Below are 25855 nucleotides of genomic sequence, written 5' to 3'. Positions count from 1 at the left end.
CACACACACACGCACACACGCGCACACACACCCCCCAAAAGTAGGGCTTAGATATCCATTTCTCTATCCATCAGACAAATATATATTTAATAACAGCTCTAGAGCCAGAGTCATAACCAGCAAAGGGCAAACAAAGTTTTGCCCCAAGGGCTTGACCCTTCATGGGGATGTGCTTCCTATCCATGGGGACCAATATATCTACCCCTTACCTCCTTCTGAAGGTGGCTACCCCCTCCATGGTACCATTGCCATGATGCCCCCAACAACTGTTGGTTCAAGGGCTAGGACTCTCTGGGAAGGGGTCACTCTCTCCCAATGCGCTTGCACCCAGTCTGATGGTCCCCTCTGCCCCTGTTTGTATCCCCTCCTTTGGTGGGACTGTCCTCTATTCATCCTACTTTCCCTTTATCTTCTCCCCACCAAGGGAATATATTCCAGTCACATTTTTTTAGTACTTATAGCTCTGGATAGATTGATGATACACTTTTAAGATTACATTAATTTGAAATATTTTATTAGAAGTTCACAAATGCTTTTTCAAACCTGTGATTCCTAATATTCCTGTTATATATATATTTTTTTGTCCAGGAGCACTCTTCTTGCAGGGAGGAAACAGAGTGAGAAAAACAATAAAAGAAGGTAGTTGTGTTCCTGGGAAACGGCTGATTGATAATAACAAAGGAACATAAAATAAATCTTTTGTGGTAATCCACAAAGAGATTTGGATTATTTCTCTCCCATAGCCATTGGACCCACTTCTAATATTTCTCCTTTTATTCCTTTTCCTTTTTTTTAAGGGGGAAGGCAGGGCAATTGGGGTTAAGTGACTTGCCCAAGGTCACACAGCTAGTAAGCATGTCAAGTGTCTGAGGCCGGATTTGAACTCAGGTCCTCCTGACTCCAGGGCTGGTGCCCTACTCACTGTGCTACCTAGCTGCCCCAACTTCTAATACTTCTCAATGGTATCATTAATGCTTGGTCAGGTGTAGAAAACCACCCCTTTATACCTTGGTGGTGGTGGTGGTTCATCTCTCCTTCTTGAAGAGGACCAATGATATCAGTAGGAAGATCTCTTGACTTGCAAGTGAATTGGATTTAAGATGTGCAGAGCCTCGCCCTCTCCTCCAGAGTCAACTGTCTTCATGAGTGCCTATACCCACAAAAACCAATCATTACCAATCATGGCTAATGCTTCAGTGATGAGTCTCTCTAAATTTAGCTAGGCTTATTCCCAAGTTTTGCCTCAACACTAAAGCTGGCATTTATATAGTTTTTAGGGTATATAGCTTTGAGGTTTTCAAAACTCTTTACATATATTATTTAATTTGATCCTTACAACAACACTGGGGGGTAGGTATTATTATTATTTCTACTCCTACCATTACTACCACCACCACCATGACTACCACCACTGCTACCACCACTACTACCACCACCCTCATCACCACTACTACTACTACCACCACCACTACTACTACTACTATTACTACTACTACTACTGCTACCATTTTACATATGAGGAAACTAAGGCAGACAGAGGTTTTGATGACGTCCCCACTGTCATACAGCTTGTACATGTTTGAGTCAGACTTTGGACTTAGGTATTCCTGACTTCAAGTCCAACACCCTAGCCACTGTACCACGTAGCTGACCCAAAAGTATTCTTGTTTTCAAAGACTTTCCACCTTAGGACCTTCCAAAGCTTGTAGTCTTCCAGCAGAGCCTTTGTCAACATAGGCTTACCTTCATGAGCCATCTGTCAGAGCAGGTGTCATCCATATTAATGGTGATGTTATATGATGGCATATTTGTATAGTAATTGACTAAGTTTCAAAATAATTTACATGCTTTATCTGATTTCATTTTCATAGTAACCCACTGGGAGAAGGGAGTGGGGATCATGTCTTATATTTATTCTTGAATCTTCAGCAGCCCAAGGTGGGGTTGCATGCAACAGGTGTTTTTAAATGTCTGTTGAAGGAACCTTATCAGGCGGGTAATCAGTTGGGTATTGTCTTCCATATTTTCCACTTATGGCTCAGAGAGAAGAGACTTGATCATGCTTAACACTGGTAAACATAAATTATCCCACAGTCATGGAGTGATTTCCCCAACCTGAGTCACCTGGATTGTATGTTAGCCATGATGTTAAGCTTTTCAGGAAAAATACCCAACACTCATCCAGCTTTTAAGGCCCTTCTGGAAAATTTGATTATTGGTGATTTGCTGTGTTTTGATACCAGCTCTGTGACTAACTAGTTGTGTGAACAAGTCCTCTTCCCACTCAGGGCCTTGGCCCTGTAAAATGAAAGATTGGACCAGAAGAGTCTTTCTAGTTCTAATAGTGGTTCTGCATTTTAAGTTTCAGATGTTATGAAAAATCTTTCTAATCTCTTTCTCCCCTAACTGATCACTTCACAGGATACATCTGTTGCTTTCAGGCTCTCCTCTGTCTCTCTTGGGATTGTTAATCCCTTTCTCTGGATATGGTTGATTCAATTTTTAAACCACTGAGGGGCACTGCTGGCCACTAATTTATCCTGTTCAACAAAAGAAACCAGACACTAAGCAAGCCCACAAGATCTCTAGGAGGCTATGTGCTCCAACTAAGAACAGGGGGCTCTCAAGGGAACTACCAAGCAATCTATAGTTCTCAGAAAGCTGCTCCCTCTCTTCTCCAGCTTTGCCCCATTTTGTGAGTGGGCTCTGGAGGAGAAAGTGAGGCTGATGACTTTGCACAGTCCTGTCTCACTTAAAACCAGTTCATTGTAAGTCATGGTATCATCTTCCTGATGTCATGGTCCTCTTCCAGAATGAAAGGCAGACCATACAACTCATTTTGTGTGTGGTAGGGCTCATCTCATTAATCTAGGGGTGTGGTCTTCTTGGATTTATAAAGTTAAACTCTTGGCTCAGTCATTACCTACTGATGAAGCTCTGCCTTCTTCTTGCTCCCACTAGATTTCAAAGGACCCTAAATCACGGAACATAATATAACGAAGATCACCACACAATCACAGCTTGGCCAAAAAACAGTTTTTACTCATGATCAAAGAATAAAAGAAACATGACCAAATAGATTTAAAACAATTACAATGTGGACTTTGCATCCTTAGCTCTTATCAACTAAGCAGCTCATGAATTATTTATAGATACACCCAAAACTAAGAGTCCCTAAACACAGTTCAAGTGTTATCCCCATCACCCATCCCACTGGAAGTGAACAAATGTTCCCGATGCCTGCATTAGTAGATATTTCTTAGGCTTGTGTTAACAAATATCCTTGGAATTTCCCCATTCATGGGCCTAGCATTTTCCTCTTCCCATGTACATTGACTTGTCTACCTTTATCAGAAGGTCAAAGTCAAGTCAATTGGGGAGCTTGGAAAGCTACAGCTTTTCTGGCCCAGTTCTGGCCTATGATTGTGCTCTGATTGCTTCTCAGTGTGCATGGAACTCTGAGAGATCCTTGATGTCTATTCACTGTTAATGGAACAATGGGACTGAGTCACAGAGAGGCCAGGTATGAAGAGAAACTTTTCTGGATACTCTTCCTCCCCCTTGACCTCAAACCAGTATTCTTTGAGTATTTGAGTCATGTCACCCTCAGGTTATTTTTGATCCAGCTCCTTTCATCTCCTAACCTCAGGGTTTGGGGTACATATGCATCTTTAGGAGGTTTATGGCTCATCAGATGCTAATTACAGATTCACTTCATTTAAAGTAACTGAACATTTATTGAGTATATGTCATATGTAATGCACTTTTTAAAGCACTGGGAATTCAAAGATGAAAAACAACCCAGTCCCTGCCCTTAAGGATCTTGCCCTCTAATGGATCAGAAGGATATATATATAAGACATGGTCACTATAAGTATGATTTAAAGTAGAATGTGTAAAAGCAAAGGAAGGTGAAGTCCATACCATACGCTGTAAGAAAATTGAGAAAGAGAGAGAGAGAGAGAGAGAGAGAGAGAGAGAGAGAGAGAGAGAGAGGAGAGGGAGGGGGACAGAGACAGAGGGACAGAGAGAGAGACAGAGGGAAAGTGAGAGAGAGAGAGAGAGAGAGAGAGAGAGAGAGAGAGAGAGAGAGAGAGGAGAGGGAGGGAGGGAGAGGGACAGAGACAGAGGGACAGAGAGAGAGACAGAGGGAGAGTCAAAGAGAGAGAGAGGAGAGAGGGAGGGAGGAAGAGAGACAGAGAGAGAGACAGAGGGACAGAGAGAGAGACAGAGAGAGAGACAGAGGGACAGAGAGAGAGACAGAGAGAGAGAGACAGAGGGAGAGTCAGAGAGAGAGAGACAGAGCGAGAGAGAGACAGAGGGAGAGAGAGAGAGAGAGAGAGAGAGAGAGAGAGAATGAGCACACTTTCATTTGGGGATGGGGAGGCAAGGAAAACTGTTGCAATTAGTTCAATACCTGCCTACTGAGAGCTACTTATATCTCATAGTAAAATGCTTTCTTGCTGAAGGAGAGCAAATTTTAAATCTGGGGTTAGGAGGAAGATACCAAATTTTGCTAAGAAAGTATATATGGCTCATTCTGGGTCATCAGCAAGAGAGGTCCCAAAAGAACGATAAAGCATAGATTGAATTTGAAATCTGAGCTAAGTAGAGAGATAATATAAGAACACTTTGCTGTTTAGTCATGTCTGACTTTTTGTGACTCCATTTTGGAGAATTTCTTGGCAAAGATATTGGAGTAGTTTTCCATTTCCTTCTCCAGCTCATTTTAAAGATGAGGAAACTAAGGCAAACAGAGTCAAGGTGACTGGTTGAAGCTCACACAGCTAGTAAATGTCTGAGCCCCGATTTGAACTGATGTAGATGCGTCTTCCCAACTCCAGGCCCAGTGCGCTATACCACCTAGCTGTCCCATGAGAATATTTAGACTTGATGAACAAGTCAGTGGCCCCAGATGCACTATGTCAATAGTTCTGAAAGTATTAGCTGATCCATTGCCAGGGATTTCTGAAAGACCAGCTCTCCTGGCACACAGTAAGCACTTGATAAATTCTTGTTGACTGACTGATTGCACTCTCTGGTCCAGGCAACCTGGCCTTGTTGCTCCTCACAGAGGACACTCTATTTCTATACTTAAGCTCGGACGGATTCTTCTCAGGGCTCCAGAGTGAGGGTGTAAAGAGTCAGAAAGTTAGAGAATAAGAGCCTGAATTATTTCTTCAGGACCTAGGCTCCTCTAGGACTGAACCAGGTCCATGCATGTGGGCCCAGAGCTCCCATTAAAGGGAAAGCGTAAACACCCTAGCCCCTCTGGGCCCAGCAGCCCGTATGTATTATATATGAACAGAAAAAAGATGAGCTAGTCATGTGACAATTGATGTGCAGCCAATAAGCTTTGTTGCAATCCACAGTATGTCAAGAAAATGAGAGTAACCTCCCCCCAGTAGATGAGATAAAACTCCTCTGCTAAATCTATGAATGTGGATAAGAGCTGCACAGGATAGGCTGGCATGGATGGATAGGTTGACCTCTGAATTATTGGAGGGATATACCCACATTGTTAAGATTTTACATACAGTGGAGAATTGGAGTCTTCACAGGTGTGTGTGTGTGTGTGTGTGTGTGTGTGTGTGTGTGTGTGTGCTACCTTTCCGTAGTAGATGTTTAGTTCCTCATAGGTGGAAGGGGGATTTTCTGTTCTCTCTGTATCTCACAGGACCTGGACCCTATCCACAGCAAGCACTGTTTATTGACTCATATGGAAAACTGAGTGTGAGGATTTAAAGAGTGAACAAGCATTCTAGGACTTGTATTGTTCCTCTTCTCTGCCTACACTGCTCCTGCCAAGTTTTAAGGAGCTAACCAGGGCAGTAATACATGCAGATTTTTGAGATCATAAACTTTTATGATCTTAAATAAGATTATAGATTCAGAAGGAACCTTGGAGGTTCTCTAGTCCACTCTTCTATTTTTCATGTAAGGTACAGTCCCTTTAACATACTGTCTTTTCATACAGAGCAGTTTAGTGATGAAAGGGGCAGAAAAATATTTTTTTGTGTAAAGAAAGAGTTAAATCAATTTATAAAGGATGTAAGGTATTGTTACTTTAATACAGGAACAACATGATGCCTGAAAAGAGTAGAAAGAAAATTTCAGTTTAATAAAAATCTTTTAAAGTAGGTATGTGAAGAAACAGCTTTCACATATGATTTGAGGAGTTTGGGACAAAAAATGAACTGTGGTATAAATGCAAAGATTTAAATCTCCTTGTAAAAGATACAGAGATACAGAGTGCTGCTTCATTTGCAAGTGAACAATTTGGTGGTTTAAAAGGGGCAGAGAGAGAATTTTTATTTATTAAAACTGGAAGTTTTTGAGCATGAAAAAGCACAATTTCAAGGATTATAAGACATGACTGTGTTGAGAACTGATTGACAGTGATAGCCAGGAGTCAGCTCATTTCCATGTCAGCAGTAAAAGACTCAATAGAGTTAAAAAAAGCAAAATCATAAAACCATTTGGAGACTGAAGATTGTTGGTTAAAGATTATTCATTTGAAAGAGGAGATTTGATGAGTTGCTATCTGGTAAGTGAGAAGTGAAGCTCGGTTTAAGCCTCTGAAAGTATAGGAGGCTAAGGCTAGTGTAGTCAAGAAAGGGCAGGGGAAAAATATCTTTGTTGGATCTATTTGAAGACACAAACATCAAGAATAAGTCATTGACAAACGGGATTCAGAGCTAGCGCCTGATTGGCTAAATAGACTGGAATTCCAGCTATTGACCTTCAGTGCTCCCTAAAGCTGAAGAGAGGTAAAGCCTTAAAGAACTTCATTTTGCTCTTTGCTGCCCTCTTTTGGTTTTAGAGGGAAAAGCAGGAAGGTGAAAGTTTTATGGCTACTTTATTCTATAAGAAGAGATGCTGAGATTTAATTGAACAATGTAGAATCCTGATGAGTGAACAGTTGGCTAGGTTGGCTTGCTTTGCCCAAAGAGTCAACCTGCACTATTGTTATGAGCTCTGCAACAATCTGATTGAATGACACAGCATCCTGGTGAGTGACTAGTTAGCTGGGATTGTATTACCTGATGAGCTTTGTAGTTCTTTAGCTTAAAAGGAACTTCAGCTACATTAAGCACATGATGCTTTTCCAATTGTAATTGAAAGAGCTCACAAATTTTATGCCAATTTGAGAAGAAATGAAAAGAGGATTTTCCCAACTAAAGAGCAGTAAGGCTCAGCAGTCAAGCAGTTAGCAGAGAAGTAGCTTCTTGAATGGCAGATATTCCTGAACAGATCAAGTACATCAAAGCCTATAACCAGAATTGTGAGTTACTTTGAATACATAGGTTTCCTTGAAAGGTTTCTGTAAGTATGTGGTCGGTTTCCCTTATAGATATGATTGCATTAATGGGAAAGTGTAACCCAGATTTATGTCTTTAATTATTCCTATATATGATTTAATATATGAGTACCTGTGATGTTATTATTTCTTTTGCCTTATCGTTAAAGGAATGGTTATATTTAAGGTCTAAAAGTGTCATTATTGTGAGTTGCTGATTTCTGTAAATGTAAGTGCACTGATGGGGGCTCAAGAGCTAAAGTAATAAGTAAAGGGAATATATTCTACCTAAACAGATTAAACTCCAGCACCCTGAGAGAATCTGAAGTACAAGCCCTTCCCTGGGAAGGGAATGTAAGAACAAGTTGAAGTGAATAAGTCAGCCTAGAGAGTAAGTGTCCATACACACTGTGTGAGGGCTGTGAGGCTCTACAATTCTACAACTCCCACATTTGTTACATATAAATGAGGCTCAGAGCGATTAAGTGATTTGTCCTAAGTCATACAGTAGCAAAGTCAGAATTCAAACTGAGGTGTCCTGCCTCCAATGCCAGGTTTTCCCCAATTGTTTTTCCCAATGTGCTAAGCTGCTTCTATATTCTTGGTCTTAAGAAGGATTTTAAAGAAACAAAAAAGATTTAACAAGTCATCTAGTCCAACCCATAACTGAACAAGAATCTCTTTAAAAATTTTCCCAAGTGCTCATCTGTATTTTATTTAGAGCCTTTCATCAGGGTCTTCCTTCCCAAACAAGCTTGTTCCACTTTTGCATAGCCCTAATTGTTTATTTGGGAAGTTTTCTCTTTCATCAAGGTTCAACATGCAACTTTTACCCATTTCTGGTCTGTGGTGCCAAGAGTATAATGCTTAAAGACAGCTGTAATGTTATCCCTGTTCTCTACTCCAAGTCTTCTTTTCTCTAGGCTAAACATTCCTGGTTCCTTGGACTAATCCTCATGATGTATGATCTCAAGTTTCTTCATCCCCTCGGTCACTCTTGTCTGGGTGGTCTCTAATTTATAAATATCTTATTAAAATGTGGCATCTAGAAGTGAATAGAAGACTCCTTTTGTGAACTGCCTGGGGAATTCACTATAACAACTAGTTGTATAGTTATACATAGTTATATAGTTGCGGACTATAACTAACAACTAGTCCTAACAACAGGGTTATAGCTTTCCTTATTATGGAAACTGCATCTCTTAATACATCTCAAGATAACACTAGTTGATTTGGCAGACAAGTCATATTGTTGACTTATTTAGAGTTCACAGATCCCAATTTCGATATGTAACATACAATGTCAATTTCAATATACAACACGCAGCCCATATTTAGATACTGTGAGTTTTTTAGTCAGAGGTTAATTGATGTAATGATGTAATTGGTCAATGCAGTGCCTTCTGTCAGAGGTATCTGAAAATGTCATACATTGCCAATGGAAGGTAGTGAATTCCCTGACATTGAAGGTCACAAGATCATAGGATTTAAGGAGGATTCTTACTTATCACTGAGTCTAATACTCTCAATTTACAGACTGGAAAAAAATGGTGGCTAAACAAGATGAAAGATTCAAGTAGAGACAGATGACTATTTCTAAAGGAAAGATACACCTACGATTCATGCTTCAGGAGAGAGATTGAGTAGATTGCAGAATCAGGGAATTTCAAAGTTGAAAGGGATCAATAAATCAATTGACAAGCTTACTAGGTGCTAGGCACCATGCTAAATACGGAGGATACAAAGATAGAAGTTAGACAGTTCCTGCTTACATTCTAATGGGATAGAGGACATGGATATATGTCAATCTAACCTCATCTGCTCTGATGATTTAGAATAGGGGTGAGGAACCTGCGGCCTCAAGGCCCCTTGGCTGCACTTGAGGACCTAGAGGGCCACATGTGGCCTTGAGGCCGCAGGTTCCCCACCCCTGATTTAGAATGTGCTTGTGAACAGGGTGACACAGGAGTGAATGTTCCAAACTCTGTCTCCAGGTTGGCAGTTGGGCCACTGGAACACCCCAGAATGAAACTCAGGATTTCAGCCTCTTTGGACTTTACAACCCTCTTTACAACACTCAGTATGTTGGGCAAGATCAAGTTTAAAAAAAAAATTAACAAGGTTGACTCTTCCCAGGAGCTGGAAGGAACTTTAGAGCACATTTAGTCTAACCCCTTTAACTTTACAGATGAGGAAACTGAAGTCCAAGAGAGCTTAAATGAATTTCTCAAGGTCCTACAGCCAATAATTAGGGAAGTTAGAATTCAAATCCAATCCTCTAACTATAATGATAAATTCAGTGTTCTTCCCCTATGCCATACTGCATATGGCTATGGATATGAAATATTGAAAACACATAAATGACTACAAAGTTATGCACTGTGCTGGCTATGTTCCAACTCCACCTTGTGAATTGAATTTCTTTGCTCTTCTGAGGAGACTGAGCTCAGAACATTTATTGTTACATAATGATCAAGATATCTCTGGGTGAGATCATGAGTAAAAACCACACACCAATTTTTTTTGTATACCTAAGAATTTCCTATTTCTGCCATAATAGAGGTGATAGAATTCATGAGCATTGAGAGAAATAAGAGCATTGGGTAGAGAGTCAGGATGGAGCAATGATAAAAGCAGGAGCCTGGAAGAAGATCTGGGTTCCAATTTTGGCACTCTCGTTAACTCACTGTGCAAACTTAGGTAAGATACTTCACCTTTCTAACCCTCATTTCTTCCTCTGTAACAGGAGTTCTTAATTGTGTGTGTGTGTGTGTGTGTGTGCGCGCGCGTGCACGCGCGTGTGTGCGTATGTGTGTGATAGAAAGAGAAACAGAGATAGATAGATAGATAGAGAGAGAGAGAGCGAGAGAGAGAGAGACAGAGACAGAGACAGAGACAGAGACAGAGAGAAATGGACCCCCTTTGGCAGTCTGGTGAAGCCTATGGATCCCTTCTCAGAATAATGTTTTTAAATGCATAAAATAAAATGCACAGGATTACAAAAGAAACCAATTATATTGAAATAAGTCTTCAAAATATTAAAAAGAAATAACAACAAAGTTTATTGGCTACAAGTTAAGAACCTTTCCAGTCAATCAATAAGAATTTATTAAATGCCTACCCTGTGCTATCTACTATGCTAAGAGCTGATAAAAGAAAGACAAAAGACAGTCATTTCCCTTGAGAAACTCCCAACCTAATGGATTCTTCAAAATAGGAATGCTGTCCTTGGATAATCTCTAAGGACTCGTCCAGGTTTGAATTTTATAATTCCATAGTATATCTTCTTCCCCAAACCTTTCTTTATTTGCGCTGCATTGAATGATTACCAATGGATGGGATATATTTTAGTTTTCAATTCTGTCCCTTACCCCTAGAGGCAGTATTGTTTAATGGAAAAAGCCCTGGACTACAAATCGAGGAAAATTTGTCCTTACCAAGAGTCTGAGGTAGAGAGCTCTAGGAAATTTAAGAATTCTGGAAGACCTAGGTTTGAATTGCTCCTCAGATACTTAATTGATGTGTGACCATGGGCAGGTCACAATTTCTCAGAGCTGTGGTCTCCTCATCTACCATAAAATGAGGATTACAATAGCACTTTTCTCATAAGGTTGTTTTGAGGATCAAATTAGATAACAAATATAAAATGCTTTGTAAACATTTAAACATCAATATCAGTCATCATCATCATCATCGTCAAAGTGGATCCATTCCTGCTGCTTAGACACATGCCCAGCTCTTTACTTGACATGATCATTTTCTCAAGCTATCGTCCCATATATTTCCTTCCCCTCTTTAGGCAATCTTCTGGATGGCAAGGATTATTTCATCTAGCACCTAACATAGTGTCAAACATATAACATCACGTGTTTAATAAATGATGACTGAACTGAATGAAAACAATTGTGTTATAGGCATTCTGCACAGAGTAGGGGTGACGGAGAACTTGGCAGTGCTGGTGTGCCAAGTCTGAGAGCAGCCGCTCTGAGGCATCAGCGCTGACCCTCTCCCTTCAGTTGTTTGACCTGACAGCCATCAAGCTTGTGGCTCTAGTGATTGACCCCTCTCTTGACTGATCCCTGGTTGTATTTGTCCTCTCCAGTGATAGAGACCTGGCTGCATACTTTGCCCTAAACCTCTCTTACTTTGTTGTCACTGTTCCCCTCTAAGTATATTGTTTTGGTCCTGAGTCTTCCCTTGTGAGAGTTAAAGCACACTATAATAAAAAGGTTTTGTCTGACTATTTTGTGAAATCCTGAATAAGTCTTATAACTGCTGGGAAGGACTGTGAGACTAGAGAAAAACAACCAGCTATCTTCCAATTTAATCCACCCTTTCTCAGGATGGATGATACATGATCATCCAAGAGAGGCAAGTTCATCAGCAATAATGCTTGAACACATGATTTATTTGTCTGGGCTCAAGTCCATTTTCAGCAGCTTCTTTATACTGGGTAGAAGAATTCAAACTGAAGGTCAGGGGAATCAGGGAGTAGTCCCCTCCTGGCTCTTGTTCCCAGTTCCTGTCTTGCTCAGGATTACCTGGAAGTATCTGTGTTACTCTTCTCTAGTCAATGTCAGTCTTCTAAACTGTGGCTTGGTACCTTCTGCCTTTCTTAAGCCTGTGTATCTTCCTCTTGCATTTCTATTTGTAGCAGGCTGGCCGGAGCTGGCTTGACATTGGGAAGAAATGAGACACTTGTAGTCCATGTAACGGTTAACAAAAGGAGATTTACTTAGCCACAGCAAGAGAAAAATATTAAACAAGGATATATATCAAGGACACAGCATTGAATCAATTGATTCAGCTAAGTGCTGAATCCTCTGTGCTTCCCTGTCTCCATATTGCCAGTGGTGGTGCACTGGTCAGAGCATCAGGGAGTAGCTTCATGGCTTTTTGTAATCAGGAAGCGATGTCAATGACTGGAGCCTTTTGTCTCCTAAATCTCAATTATACTTTTATACCTTTTAAGGAAAAGAACTAGCCCAGTCCACATGACGGGGAATTCTAATGGATATTTTTCTCCTACTGTACTAGATCTCCCACTGGGTTGAATCTTGGACTGTGATCAGTAGTTCTTTCAGGAAGACGATTTTCCTCTTCTCCGTAGGTAATCTTCAACTAGCTAGCTGGTTTCCAAGCCAGGGTTGTGATTTCACAAAGAGTAACAGCTTCCCAGGCAAGGTGAGCATGTCGACTCTCTTGTTCTCTCTAAAGTTTGGCACAACTCACTTCTTGGATGAGTGTTGATCATTAGCACAATCATGCTGCTAATTAAAATAATACATTAGTGAGCCAACATTCAGGGTTGATTGGAGATGTATGAAGCTAAGCAGGAAAAGGGAGGGGAGGAAAAGAAGTATTTTTGTAGGGAGCTGCTAGAGAAAGTACAGTATAGATAAAAGCTAATTTTAAAAGGATGCTGAGCATGAACTCATCAATCAATCAACCAAGAAATATATGTGTCAGGAATTGTGTTAGATGTCGGAGATGCAAAGACAAAAATATAATAGTCTTTGCCATTGAAGAAATTACACTATTGGAGAGGATATAATAAATATATGAGTTTGCACAAAAGATGCATAAAATAAATATGAATTAATTTGGGGGGAGGGCACTAGCAGCTAGTGGTGGTCAGAAAAGACTTCCTGTAGGAGGTGACAGCTGAGCTAAGTTTTGAAGGAAATAAGGGATACTAAAAGGAAAATTATAGGGCAACTAGGTAGTGCAGCAGATAGACTGCCAAGCCTATAGTCAGGAAGACTAGTCAAATCTAGTCTCTGACACTTACTAGCTGTGTGACCTTGAGCAACTGACTTAATCTCTCAGTTTGCCTCAGTTTCCTCATCTGTAAAATGAGCTGTAGAAGGAAATGACAAACCATGCCAGTACCTTTGCCAAGAAAACCGCAGATGGAGTCACTAAGAGTCAGACATGACTTATATGACTAAACAACAACAAGAGGAAAAGTTAAGAAGAGAGTTCAATTCAGGAATGGGGGGCATTCAGTGTAAAAATATGAGGTCAGGAGATCGAGAGTTACATGGAAGAAACTTCAAGGTCATTATTAACTGTGGGCCACAGAGTTGGAGAAGGGAAGTAAATACGACATAATTGAAAGGTAGGTTGGGGACAGATTATAAAAGGCTTTAAAAGACAAACAGGTGTTTATATTTGATCTAGAGAGTCACTAAAATTTACCGATCAAGGGAGTGACATTGTCAGATTTGTGCTTTGGGAAAGTCACTTTAGTGTCTCTGCGGATGTTGGATTGGAGTAAGGAGAAACATGGGGTGGAAGTGACCCTTTAGGAGGATGATCCAGAGGAGAGATGATGAAGGCCTGAGAACTTAGTTAGGGCACCCTAAGCAATCTCACGCATTCTGAGGCTTAGGCTACAATGGGCACGGACAACATAGGGGTGACTCCTGCACTAAACACAAAGGTTCATTAGATGACTATCAAGGTGCCTTCTCTGAATTGAGTGAAGAGCTGGCAATGCGGTGAGGTGGAAAGTATCTGAAACCAAAAGATCTGCATATGGCCCTGTTTCTCCACGTTCTTGCCCCTGGTTGTTTTGCTTTAGGGTCCTGATCTACCACTTACCATTTGTACAATATTGGGTCAGCGACTTCTTCTTTCTGGGGCTCAGTTTTCTCATCAGCAAAATAAGCAGGCTGGACTAGCTGAATCCTAAGGTTCCTTTCAGCTCCAAATTCTATGATTCCATGGTAGGCCCTATTTTATATATCAGTAGACATTTTCTTCCCCTTTTCCTTTTACAATGCACTTATGGGTCATTCTTGGGGTTTTCCCAAAGAATCATACAAGGTTAGGGCTGGGAAGGGCCTTTGAGATCATTTAACCTAGCGGCATCAAGCTCAAAAAACTAGAACATTCTGTGCACATATTGATTTAGTTTTAAAATATGATATTATGTATATAACTTATACTCTTTATTTTGTTACATATTTCTCAATTCCATTTTTTTGGAGGGGGGAAGGCAGGGCAATTGGGATTAAGTAACTTGCCCAAGGTCACACAGTTAGTAAGTGTGTCAAGTATCTGAGGCCACATTTGAACTCAGGTCCTCCCCACTCCAGGGCTGGTACTCTATTCATTGCACCATCCAGCTGCCCCATTCCCAATTCCACTTTAATTTGGTTGGGTTGCAACCTGCCTGCAATGTGGCATGATTCACACCTTTGACTTCAACCTATGGCTTCCTTTTATAGATTCTGAAAGGTCAAACAGGGGGTCAGTGGCCTAGTCAGGACTCAAAATCCAGGCCCTGTGGATATATCATACTTAATTACTGTTTCCCAGCCAGTGGGAAGGGCTCTTTGGTTCCGTGGGGAAACATCCTGGCTAGGCCTTGATAATCCTATATTTCCTCCCTTCTTTTTGTCAACATTTTGATGAGGAAGGTGGGAAGTTGGAGGAAGTAGGAGGAGGAAGGGGAAGAGCTGACATGCATCGACATGCTCTGTGCAGGACAACGGGCTGGACTTGGGATGTGTATGTGTATGGAGGGAGTGAAATAGAAGAACAGGATTCCTCCTTCATGGGCACCCTGTATTTTACAGATTAGAAACACTGCACTACAGAAACTTCCTAGAGAGATTGCACTGGTGTTTGCTACCCCAAGGGATCAGGGAGAAAATTGCAACCAAGGAGAGTATGGACTGAATGAGCTCCTGAAGGCAGAATGATGGCAGAGTAGGACTGGGGTGCATTAGTTATTAAGGTTCCATTCCACCCTGGAATCTTTCCCCTCTTGGGGGCATCTGGCTTAGTCACCAAAAAAGTGAACCTGAATTTAGGGTGGATTAATAGAGGCATATTATTCAGAACAAGGGAGGTTACAGAGTCACTATACTCTTTCCTGATCACATCATATAAGCTACCCCAGAACCTTTGGGTCTTGCCATGTAAATAAATAGATAGGAAGAAAACAAGATGAAAAATAGCTAATGGGATTGCTAAGCATCACCCTTTACCTTAAACCTTTTGTTTGTGTCATTTACATGCAAAAATGGCTAAGCAGCAAAGCTTTGAATCACCCAACATTAATATGGAGCCCCAAACCAAGCCTCTCTGAAGCTGTTCTGAAGCCAAACGTGATCTCAGAGCTTGTGTATTTTTAACTTGAAAGTGCAGAGAGATCTGTATTAAAAAAACCACTCTTCCTCTCAAGCAGCTCCTTTGTTAACAGTCTGCTAGCTGCCCAGCTGACTTCCCACGTACAATTGCAGTCTGGGACAGCCTCCATTGCTTTTTGCAGAAACCGACCGCCATGTCCTTTTCTAGCACTTCCCTAGTAATCACTCACACACACACACAGAGTGTTTTATAAAGTGATTTCATTACAACAAGCCTATAAGGTGGGTATATGAATATTATGTATTATATACATTAGATTATACCATATCATATCATATCACATTGTATTATCATATCATATCATATCATATCATATCATATCATATCATATCATATCATATCATATCATATCCCTACCTCAGAGATGAGGGAAGAGAACAGAGAAATTCAGTGACTTTTTTTTTGTGGGGGGAGTTGCACAGCTAGTTACTGTCAGGGCCAAGGACTGAACTCGTCTTCTGATTCTAAGGTGATTATGTGCCCAAATATATCACCTGCTCACTTTCCAGCTCACTTCTAGAACCTCACATTACTCAGGTAGAACCAAATAATGCTTAGGCCTGAAGGAACTCCCAGAAGTAGCCTCCTCCATGTCTCACTGCATAGACCTCATACCCTGACATTTTTTCTCTTTTTTCTTTAATGAATATTTATTTTTCCCAGTTACATGTAAAAATAATTTTTAATATTCATTTTTTAAAATTTTGAGTTCCCAATTTCTCTTCTTCCTTTCCTCCCCTCTCCCCTCTGTGAGATGGTAAGCAGTTTGATATAGGTTATACATGTGTAATCATGCAAAACATTTTCATATGAAAAACATATTTCATGTTGTGAAAGAAAACACAGACCAAAATTAAATTAAAATTAAAATGAAGTGAAAAATAGTATGCTTAGATCTGCATTCAGACCCTATCAGTTCTTTCTGTGGAGGTGGATAGCATTTTTCATAATGGGTCCTTTGGAATTGCCTGACATCCATTTCAAAAGTTCCAGGGGATAATGCTGGCATGCAGTGGCCCACTTTGAGAAGATGCTATGTTGAGGCTCACACTGAGTATGGCAAATTGCTAATCAGTGCTCCACACCCAGATTTATTTGGTTTTCCTCACCTCTCCTACAACCTTTGGCTCATCCCAATACCTTCCTCTCAGCCCAACTTCTGCTTCTGACTATCAACTCCAATGTAATAAAGCCAGTCTGTAATTCTCCACTCTTGCTCCTTTGATTTCCATTGGTGCAACAATTCTCCCCCACTCAGCCGTCACATCTTTGGCTTCCTATGTTGACCAGCTCCCTCTCCTGTTCAACGAAGTGGATCTTGGCCATTAAGAGCCCTTTGAAAGCTTACCTACCAAACCATGGTGTGGTAGGCATGATGGTTAGTATCAACTCACCCAATGGGGAATATGCTAAGAACTTTAAGTGCTCATCCATCCTAGGCAATATATAGGTAAATTATATAGATAATATAGGTAATAGGTAAACGTTCTTTCCCCTTCTTAGAGTTTAGGATCTAGAATGGTGGGAAGGGGCACAATACTTTGTCCTTCCTTTGTCAGGTCTCATGAAAGAGTGGTCTCTAGCACTCCATCAAACCATAAGGGATCTTAGATTTAGAACTTTAAAAGAGAGTTCAAAAGTTTTCAGGTCCAATTCCTTTATTTTATAGTTGAAGAAACTGAGGCCCAGAGAGGGTTAAGTGACTTGCTCAGGGTTACCCAGGTAGCTAGCTGAAGCGCTGAGATCTGAATCAACATGACTTTAAGGGGAGAGAAGCCAAGAAGCAGGCAAGAGGGAGCTAGGGGCATGCGACCTGATTATTACATATATATTGTTTCCAGGTTTTGGTCATCATAAATCATGCTGCTATGAACAGAGTTATTTTTGATAGGGTTGTATGTTTTTACTAAACTAGGAATTTCCCCAGACAGTCTCTGTGCTTTGTAGTCACCTCTCTTTATTGAGAAAAATTGTGCATTAATTTAGTGCAGATCAGCTCTCCAGGCAGTCTATTGGCTAGTACCTAGGAAGATCCCCAGGGTATTTACCCTGAACAGAGTGGGGGTGGTGTAGGCTCCCTAACAGCCTAGCTGTTAATCCTTGTGCAGCCAATGCCAACTGTTCAAAGTTATACTTCCTAGCATTCCCTGTTTAAAAGGGATGATAGGAAATCACCAGTGGTTTAGCTGTGTCTATGCTCTATGAGAATGTGGCAATGAGTAGATTCTTCCCCCCCACCCCCACCCCCTCCATCCAAGGCCAGTCCATCAGCTTCTTGTCAATACTATTATTCTGCTTCTAAGAGAGAGAGGAGAGGTAATGTCAAGGTCCCCATGTCCCCAAAGCAGGGGTTCTTAACCCAAGTTTCACAACCCTGTTTTTTAAAAAAAACAATTTGGTAAATATTATTTTGATATAATTGGTTTTCACTGTAGACCTAAATATTTTATTTTATGCATTTACAAACATGATTCAGAGTGTTGTGCCCTGTCCCCCAGTTTACCCTCCATCTTGCCCCAGCTCACCCTACAGTTTGTGCTCCCACCTCCACGGAAATAATCCTGCCCCAGCTTGTCCCACTGTTTGTGTTCCCATCTTCATGGAAATCAGTTTGTGTTTTTTCCCTTTAAATACCCTGACCCTACCCCTGCTTGGGGCTGTTCGATTTGAGTCTTTACTCCAAACAGTCGCATACTTGAATAAATCCACATCAAAATTTATATCTGGGTCTCGCTCGCTTTTTTTGGCACAACAAGAGAAGGGGTCCATAGTCTTGACCTGACGTCCAAAGGGGTCCAAGGCACAAAAAGGTTAAGAACCTCTGTCTTAAGTCCTCTTATCTTAGAAGCTATGAGTAGAATTAAGACTCTTCTTTGTTGTTGAGTAGTTTCAGTTGTGTCTGACTCTTTGGGACCCCATTTGGGGTTTTCTTAGCAAAGAGAATGGAGTGGTTTGTCATTTCCTTCTCCAGCTCATTTTACAGATAAGGAACTGAGGCAAAGAGAGTTAAGTGACTTGTCTACGGTCATACAGCTAGTAAGTATCTGAGACTGGATTTGAACTCAAGAAGAGGAGTCTTCCTGATTCCCAGCCCAGTGCCCACTTAGCTGCCCTAAGACTCAACTACAATGAGACTAAACTATAATGATGAGCTATCCACTGGGCTACTTGCTGGAGGCTGACCGCAGCAACTACTTTGCGTCCCCAGGGTGTGGATCTAACAAATGGAGTTCTTTACCTCGGCCCTGTTTTATGCTTTTGGCTTTGCCTCTCTCATCAAGGCTGTCTTCTGCTTTGAGGAACAGGTTTTCAAGTCCAATGTAAATACATCAGTAGAAGACCAGTTGACAGACCACTGGGGGATAAGTAGTCTTCTCAAAGCCTGCTCTTCCCTGACTCCTTAATGGAAAGTGGAGGAAAGATTATCAAACATTAGGTTCTCCCAGGGCAAAACTGATGAGCAAAATGACCATTGCTCAGCATGTACCCCCTTAACCCATCAAAACTTGCCTAAATTTTGGAAGACTTAACATCTCATTAAAAGAGAAATGGCCACCAAAGCCACTTACTGTATAGGATTAGTAGCCTCCCAATGACCTTTTCTTCCTGTCCCTTGCTCTGATCAGCTGATCATCAGTGGTGTTCCACTGTCTTATGGCTAATTAAAGTCCCTTCTCTTGCTCCCCTCACTCCTGGAACCTGGAGTTGTTAAGGTTAAGAAGCCCTTCCTCCTGCCATTTCTTTCTGCATTCTCATTGTTCCTTTATCTCTCATCTATTTTATCCCAACATCCCAATTCTACATCCTCCATTGCTTTTCCCTTCCACTCTAATACCTGGAACCCATGGTCTAGTGCTTAAAAAAAAGCTCCCTTCATTCTCATTCTCTTCCTTTTATATCTTTTCTACATTTTTCTGATCATAGAAACTTGACTTTCTCCATGTGACACCTTATCCCTGTCAGCTGATTGAGCCAAAGCTCACAGTCACTTAACTTCTGTCAGGCTCACTTTCCTCAACTCTAAAGGACTGCTAGGTGGTGCAGTAGGTAGAACTCAGGGCCTGGAGTTAGGAAGCCCTGAGTTTCCCAAGTTCAAATCTGACCTTAGACACTTATTAGCTGTGTGACCCTGGGCAAGTCACTTAACCCTGTTTGCCTCAGTTTCCTCATCTGTAAAATGAGCTGGAGAAGGACATGGTAAACCACTCCAGTATCTTTGCCAAGAAAACCCAGGTGGGGTCATGAAGAGTCCAACACGACAGAAATGACTGAACAAAAAAAGTGGGTATAATAGTGTTTATCTCCCAGTGCTGTTTTGAGGATAAGATGAGATAATACTTGTAAAAGCACTCTGCAAATCTTAAATGCTAGTTTTTATTTTCATCAATGTTATCCACCTCCCAAGTTGTTGTGAGGATCAAATGTTATATTTGTAAAGTGCTTAGAACAGTGCCTGGTACATAGTAGGTATTAAACAAATGCCTGTTTCCCTCCCTCCCTTCTTCCTCCCTTCCTCCCTTCCTTCTTTCCTTCCCTCCTTCCCTCCCTTTCTTCCTTTCCTCCCTCCTTCACTCCCTCCCTTCCTTCTTTCCTCCCTCCCTTCTTTCCTCCCTCCCTCCCTCCCTTCCTTCCTTCCTTCCTTCCTTCCTTCCTTCCTTCCTTCCTTCCTTCCTTCCTTCCTTTCCCTTGTTGCTGCCATCTATTGACCTCCAGGTTTTTCTCTCAATTGTTAACTCAAGGCACTGGTACTTGAGTCAAAGGTTTCCTTTCCTCCCCTATCCCCTGCCCTTACACTTGGGGTCATCCCCCTTCTTAGCTCCCATGTCCTACTTTTACCTCAGTCACCCCCAGGGATGGTTACTCCCTAGACCTCCTCATCACCCCAATCTGTGCCACCTCCTTGATCTCAAACACTGAAATTACCCTCTTTAGTCATGAACTCTTGTGCTGTCATCTCTCTCTCTCTGCCTCGCTCATTCTAAATCTATCCTTAATCCTCATCCCAACCTCCATCTCTCTTCCTTCCACCCCCTCTCCCTGTATTCCCTGCTCTTATCCCTGTTCCAACCTTCCTCTTTTTGCATTTTTGACATTATAGTTGACTAGTTCATCTCCATACTTGCCTTTTCCTTCTTTAGCTTGCTTTACAGGTGAAAAAACTGAGAACAAACAGTTCATGTGACTTGCCCAAGGTCACATGAGCAATCAAAGAAAAGGTCTTTTGGCTCCAAATCTAGGGTTCTCTCCATTATACCACTATTCTCTAGGGATGTGCCATCCATGGAGCTATTATGTTTAAGATTTCTGTCACTTTCATAAATAGGTAGATAGCATACTTACCCAACTGGACAACACAAACTTGGGAAGAATAGCCAATAATCTGGATGACAATTAGGATCCAAGATCTCAAAAGGCTGAATGAAACATTGGACTTGAATCTAGCAAAATGTGATTTTGTAGATAAACTTGTAAAATCCACTAAACAATTAAAAAAAACTGCTCAGGTATAGGGTGGAAAAGCTATGGCTAGATAGCAGTTCATGTAAGAAGAACTTAGAGGTTTTGATTGACTGCAAATTCTATAGGTGTCAGCACTGTGGAATATCTGCCCTAAAGTCAACATGATCTTAGATTGGATTAATAAATGATAGCTAATATTTATATATGGGGCAGCTAGGTGGTACAGTGGATGAAGTGCCAGCCCTGGAGTCAGGAGTACTAAGTGTCTGAGGCTAGATTTGAACTCAGCTCTTCCTGACTCCAGGAGCATGCTCAGATGAAGGCAGTCCACAGTAAAGGGGACTTTAAAAATGAATGAATCTGGCTCCTTTAAGCAATGTAGCCCTGGGTGAGAGAATTAGTAACAGCTAGGGACAGGCTCAGTGCCCCACGCCCCGCTTTAAAGAGTAACACTTGACAGAGGAAAAGGGTTATATAGCTGCTTAAAGCTCCAAACAGGACTTGATGGATGATACTGAGAGACACTTAGATTCTTTCAGGCTCAAGGTGAGTAGCAGAGGTGTCTAAGTGAGGAAACTAACAGCTGTATTCTAAATAGCTGCTGAGGATAAGCTGTTAAAAGACTGGCTTTGAAAGTGGCTAAAGAGCCTTCAGGTAGAGAAAAGGTAAACAAGCAAAGATTTAGGGAACTAGAATTTCTACCAAGTAAAAGCTGCAAGGAGGTATCTAATTGTGTTTAGTGTTTAAACAAAAACTACTAACCCAGCTATCTTACATTCCATTGGAGAGGAAGACCAACACACTCCATCTTGGAGTAATTTTAACAATTAGAATTGCTATGACAACACATTTGTAGGAAATTACAAGGACACTTAGGAAGCAAAATGTTTTGGAATGTAAAACATAGATATTGCAGTCTGAGAATTTAAACATAGCAACCACAAAATGCTGTAACATCCTTCAAGTTTTTCCACTACTGCTTAATCCATTTTAAACCTATAAAAACGTAAAGCTGTGCCATCCAGAATTGGAACAGTCTTAGGAGAAATTTGACTATGTTTCCCCTTGTTTTAAATAAGTAACATCTTTTGGGTTTATCTGATTACTCAGTCTGAAAATTTTTTTGACACCACAATGTAGAAGTAAGTAATTACTTTGTGTTCCTGTCTACAGGAAAAATTGCAGGCAGTCCCTAACTTATGAATGGGTTCAGTTCCAAAAAAACATTTTGTAAATTTTTTATTTGGCATTCAGACCACAGTTTCCCATAGAAACAATGTAATAATTGGTAATTAAGTTCCCAGCTGGCTTTCAGAAACAGGATGTGGTTGTGCTTCATAGCTCTGAATATTAGAAAGAATTCTTTTCCTTTCCTTTCCTTTTAGTCCCCAATGTTATGGATTCTCACCTCCTTCCTCTCTATGCCTCAATGGATGGGAATCATTCAAAAACATTTATTAAGCACTTTATATTTGCAAAGTGCTTTTGGATACAAAGATACATATGATACAGTCCCTGCCCTCAAAGAACTTATAGTTCAATGCAGGAGGAAATATATTCACAATTAAACATTACATGTTGTAGAGCAAAGGAGAAATCTGTGCAAAGTGCTCTAAGAAAACTTGATCAGAGATATCTCTTTCTCCTGGGGAGGGAGTGGAGGAGGGGAACACCAAAACACAGGGCTTGTGTTGGAAGAGACCTGAAGCCATGTATTCCGTCTTGAAGCTGACCAAGAGTGTGCTCCAAAGCAGCCCCATAAGTCATCTAGCCTTTGCGTTTGGATCTGGTGGGGGGTGGAGGGGCGCTGCATCTGAGGGTAGTCCTTTCTACTTTTGAACAAAAGGTTTTCCTTATACTGTGTTGAAAGGAGTTTCTATGACTCATGGTTCCTGGTTCTAATTCTTTCACATGACAATTGTTCAAATAGTCAGTTGTGATGATTCTTCTCTTCTCCAGTCTACTGTTCCCACTCCCCAGTGGCATGGCATAACCTCAAGCCCTTCTACCACCCTCATGGCCCTCAGCTGGATGCCCTGAAGCTTAGTAATGGCCTTAAAATGTGGGACCCTTAAAAATGAATGGACACCAGTGTGGGCACAGTGCAATGAAACAATTACCTACCTCACTGTCTCTCAATTCAGTTCGAGATTATTGTCTCTTTTAGCTGTCACATTATACTATTGACTAATACTGAGTTTATAATCCTTTAAAGCCCACAAATCTTTTTTTCAGATGTACCATTATATAGTCTGCCCTATTCTGTCTTACAATAATAATAGGATTTATATAACACTTTAAGGTTTGCAAAGCACTGTACATGTTATTATCTTATTAAACTGTTGCAACAACTCTCGTCTCTCATTTTACAGATGAGGAAACTGAGGCTAATGGAGGTTAAGTACTTGCCCAAGTTCATAGCTAGCAAGTATCTGAGGTGAGATTTGAACTCAGGGCTCCTGACTCTTACCTACTGAATTACCAAGCTGCCTTCTACTTGTGAAATTGATTTTTTTGAACCCAAGGGTAAAAGTTTACATTCGTCTCTAATAAATGTCATTGTATCAGGTCCAGGCTATTGCTTTGGTGTTTTGGGATCATTTGGATCCTGGTTCTCTTATCTAGTATATTAAAATAATAAAAAGAATTCTATCTCTTATTTTCATGGTTGCCTCAATGAGGTTCTTCTCTTACTGCAGCAACAAGAGAAAAATTCTTCCATAGAAGCCATTTATAATATAAGCGGTGTTTTAATTCAGAGCCATAACTAGAGTTATGGGGAAATGCCCCAAGTCACTGGCACCTGGGGACATGCTTCTTCCTTGTGGTGGCCTGGAGATGCCCATTCCTACAACCCTCACCTTGTAGAGACTTGTCTTTGTGATTTTTTTGTCCTCTGCCAACTCATGCTCTACAGCAGAAATGTCAAACATGCTGCCACATCCCATAACACTCCCTAGTGCTTCCACATCAGATTGAAATGTAATTGGGAAATATTTAACAACATAAATTTAAAAAATAGAATTTAGATAATGTGCTTTTCTAAGTCAATATGCAGGGATTCTTATGTATGGTTTAATAGTCTGGTTTCTATTTGAGTCTGACGTCTCTGCTCTACAGTACGACCCCATTTTTTGTTTAATCCTGTATCTCAAGCATTCTATCACTCTGGTACCCCACTCCTTGCTATCTATTTTCAACCACTAGGGGGCAGTGGTGGATTACTCTGGGGGTCAGATCATCTCTTTTCTGCTGTAACTGCACCTGTGGTTGGTCTGTCTTATGCCTTGTCACCACCTCCTCCTCCCCATCTCCTCTGCCAACAGCATTGTTCTCCCCAATCCTATTTCCAACCCAGCTGAAAACATTCCTAGTTCAGGCTTTGATAGAAACATGGTGGTGAAAGGGAACTCAGAAATCATTTATTTCAAACCACATACGAAGCATGCATTCTCTCTACAACATTCACAACTGATCACCCAGCTCCTACTTGAAGACTTCTGGTGATGGAGAAATCACAACCTCTACAGACAACCTATTTTATTTTGGAATTAATTCCTCCCGGGAAGAATTAAAAATATTCACAAAACTTGATCTGAAACCTCAGCTCCTTTTTAGATAGAAGCATCACAGCACATAATAAACATAAAGTCATTTAGCGTTCAAAAATTAATTAGAGACCACAGAAGTTTAAGATACATCGAAGAATTCTTTAATTTCCAAAATCTTCAGTTTTAAAAATAAGTTACCAAATTTAGACTGATTTTATGTCCAAGTAAATCTACCAGAATAAGAAATCATCATGATGCTTTACTTTATAAGAAATACATCGTGATGTGTTAGAAAGGATATGGAGCTGGGAGTCAGATAACATCAGTCTGGGGCCTCTAAGGCCATTTCCAAATCTGAGATACTATGATTTTATGTATTCTGCCTAAAGTACCATCAATCCAGAATTAGGGTAGGCCTAATGACTATAGTTTTCTTGTAAGCAAATACAGTCATTTTGGACAATTGTTATATTAATTAATTGTTTACTGAGATAATTACTTCATTTCTCTACTTGGTACATGTGGACACAGGTGCAAGCCATATTTAGAACCTCTGGGTTTTCCTGAGACTAGCTACTAAATTTTGAAAGCTACGCCAGCACAAATCGTCCAAAGCATCAGGCTTCCATTTCCTACCATTTCCATCCGATTCTGGGTTAGAATATTAATCAGGAAAAAACAAATGAGCCTTCATTGAATACTGACCCATGATGTCAATGTATCACATTCTTCACATAGAACTTGTGAAAGAAAAAGCCCCATCTTTCCTTAGCGAAATTCCACCATTTTGGTGAATCTCCTATCCTGATGCCATCCTGTCGACAATCTATGTCAGCCTCATAAGTGAATTATTTTCTTGGACCACTGCAGCAACCATGGATACTTTTTAAAAGAAGTCGAAACTTACCCATGAGTGGTCTTTGGGAGAAATAATCCGAGTGGTGATTCAACAACACGGTGATGACTTTTAGAAGATTTGAAAGTCAGGAAAAAGAGTGGAGAGAGTCTGAATTCACTTACCCAGAAGAAGAAGTTAAACACAAAGAGGAGATATTTCAGGTAGACCGTTAGCCAATCATCTTGTTCATCTTTACTGAAATGGTTCATGGTGGTTCCTAAGAGAAAAAACAGATACAAAGACTGGAGAATCCAACCACAGAGGATGTTCCCCCTGGCTCATCTCTCTGTCTCTGTCTCTCTGATTCCACGAGATAATACTCCAGAAAACTTTCTTTCAAGGAATTTAAAGTGCCAGATCAGTCCCTCACCCCTACCCCTTCCCCACTAGGGAGGAAGCAGTTTCAAGGAGCTAGCTCTGGAAACTGAGATTCTAGCAATAGAAAGAAGACCCTGGGGAACCTGGATGAGCAACCAGCAGAGA

General features: G+C 40.8%; 1 protein-coding gene across 1 annotated transcript in view; it reads right to left on the bottom strand.

The window, feature by feature from the left end:
• TSPAN11 (tetraspanin 11) overlaps positions 1-25581 on the bottom strand; it is a 105527-nt gene extending 79946 nt beyond the window's left edge. Inside the window, exon 1 of the mRNA XM_036761394.1 lies at positions 25495-25581. Within this exon, the coding sequence (XP_036617289.1) occupies positions 25495-25581 (87 nt within the window). The remainder of the gene's footprint in view (positions 1-25494) is intronic.
• Positions 25582-25855: the final 274 nt, after the last annotated feature.

This window comes from Trichosurus vulpecula, chromosome 5, assembly GCF_011100635.1.
Source record: "Trichosurus vulpecula isolate mTriVul1 chromosome 5, mTriVul1.pri, whole genome shotgun sequence".
Taxonomy (NCBI): Eukaryota; Metazoa; Chordata; class Mammalia; order Diprotodontia; family Phalangeridae; genus Trichosurus; species Trichosurus vulpecula.
Note: the sequence above shows the minus strand (reverse complement) of the source record. Positions and strands in the feature narration are given on the sequence as shown.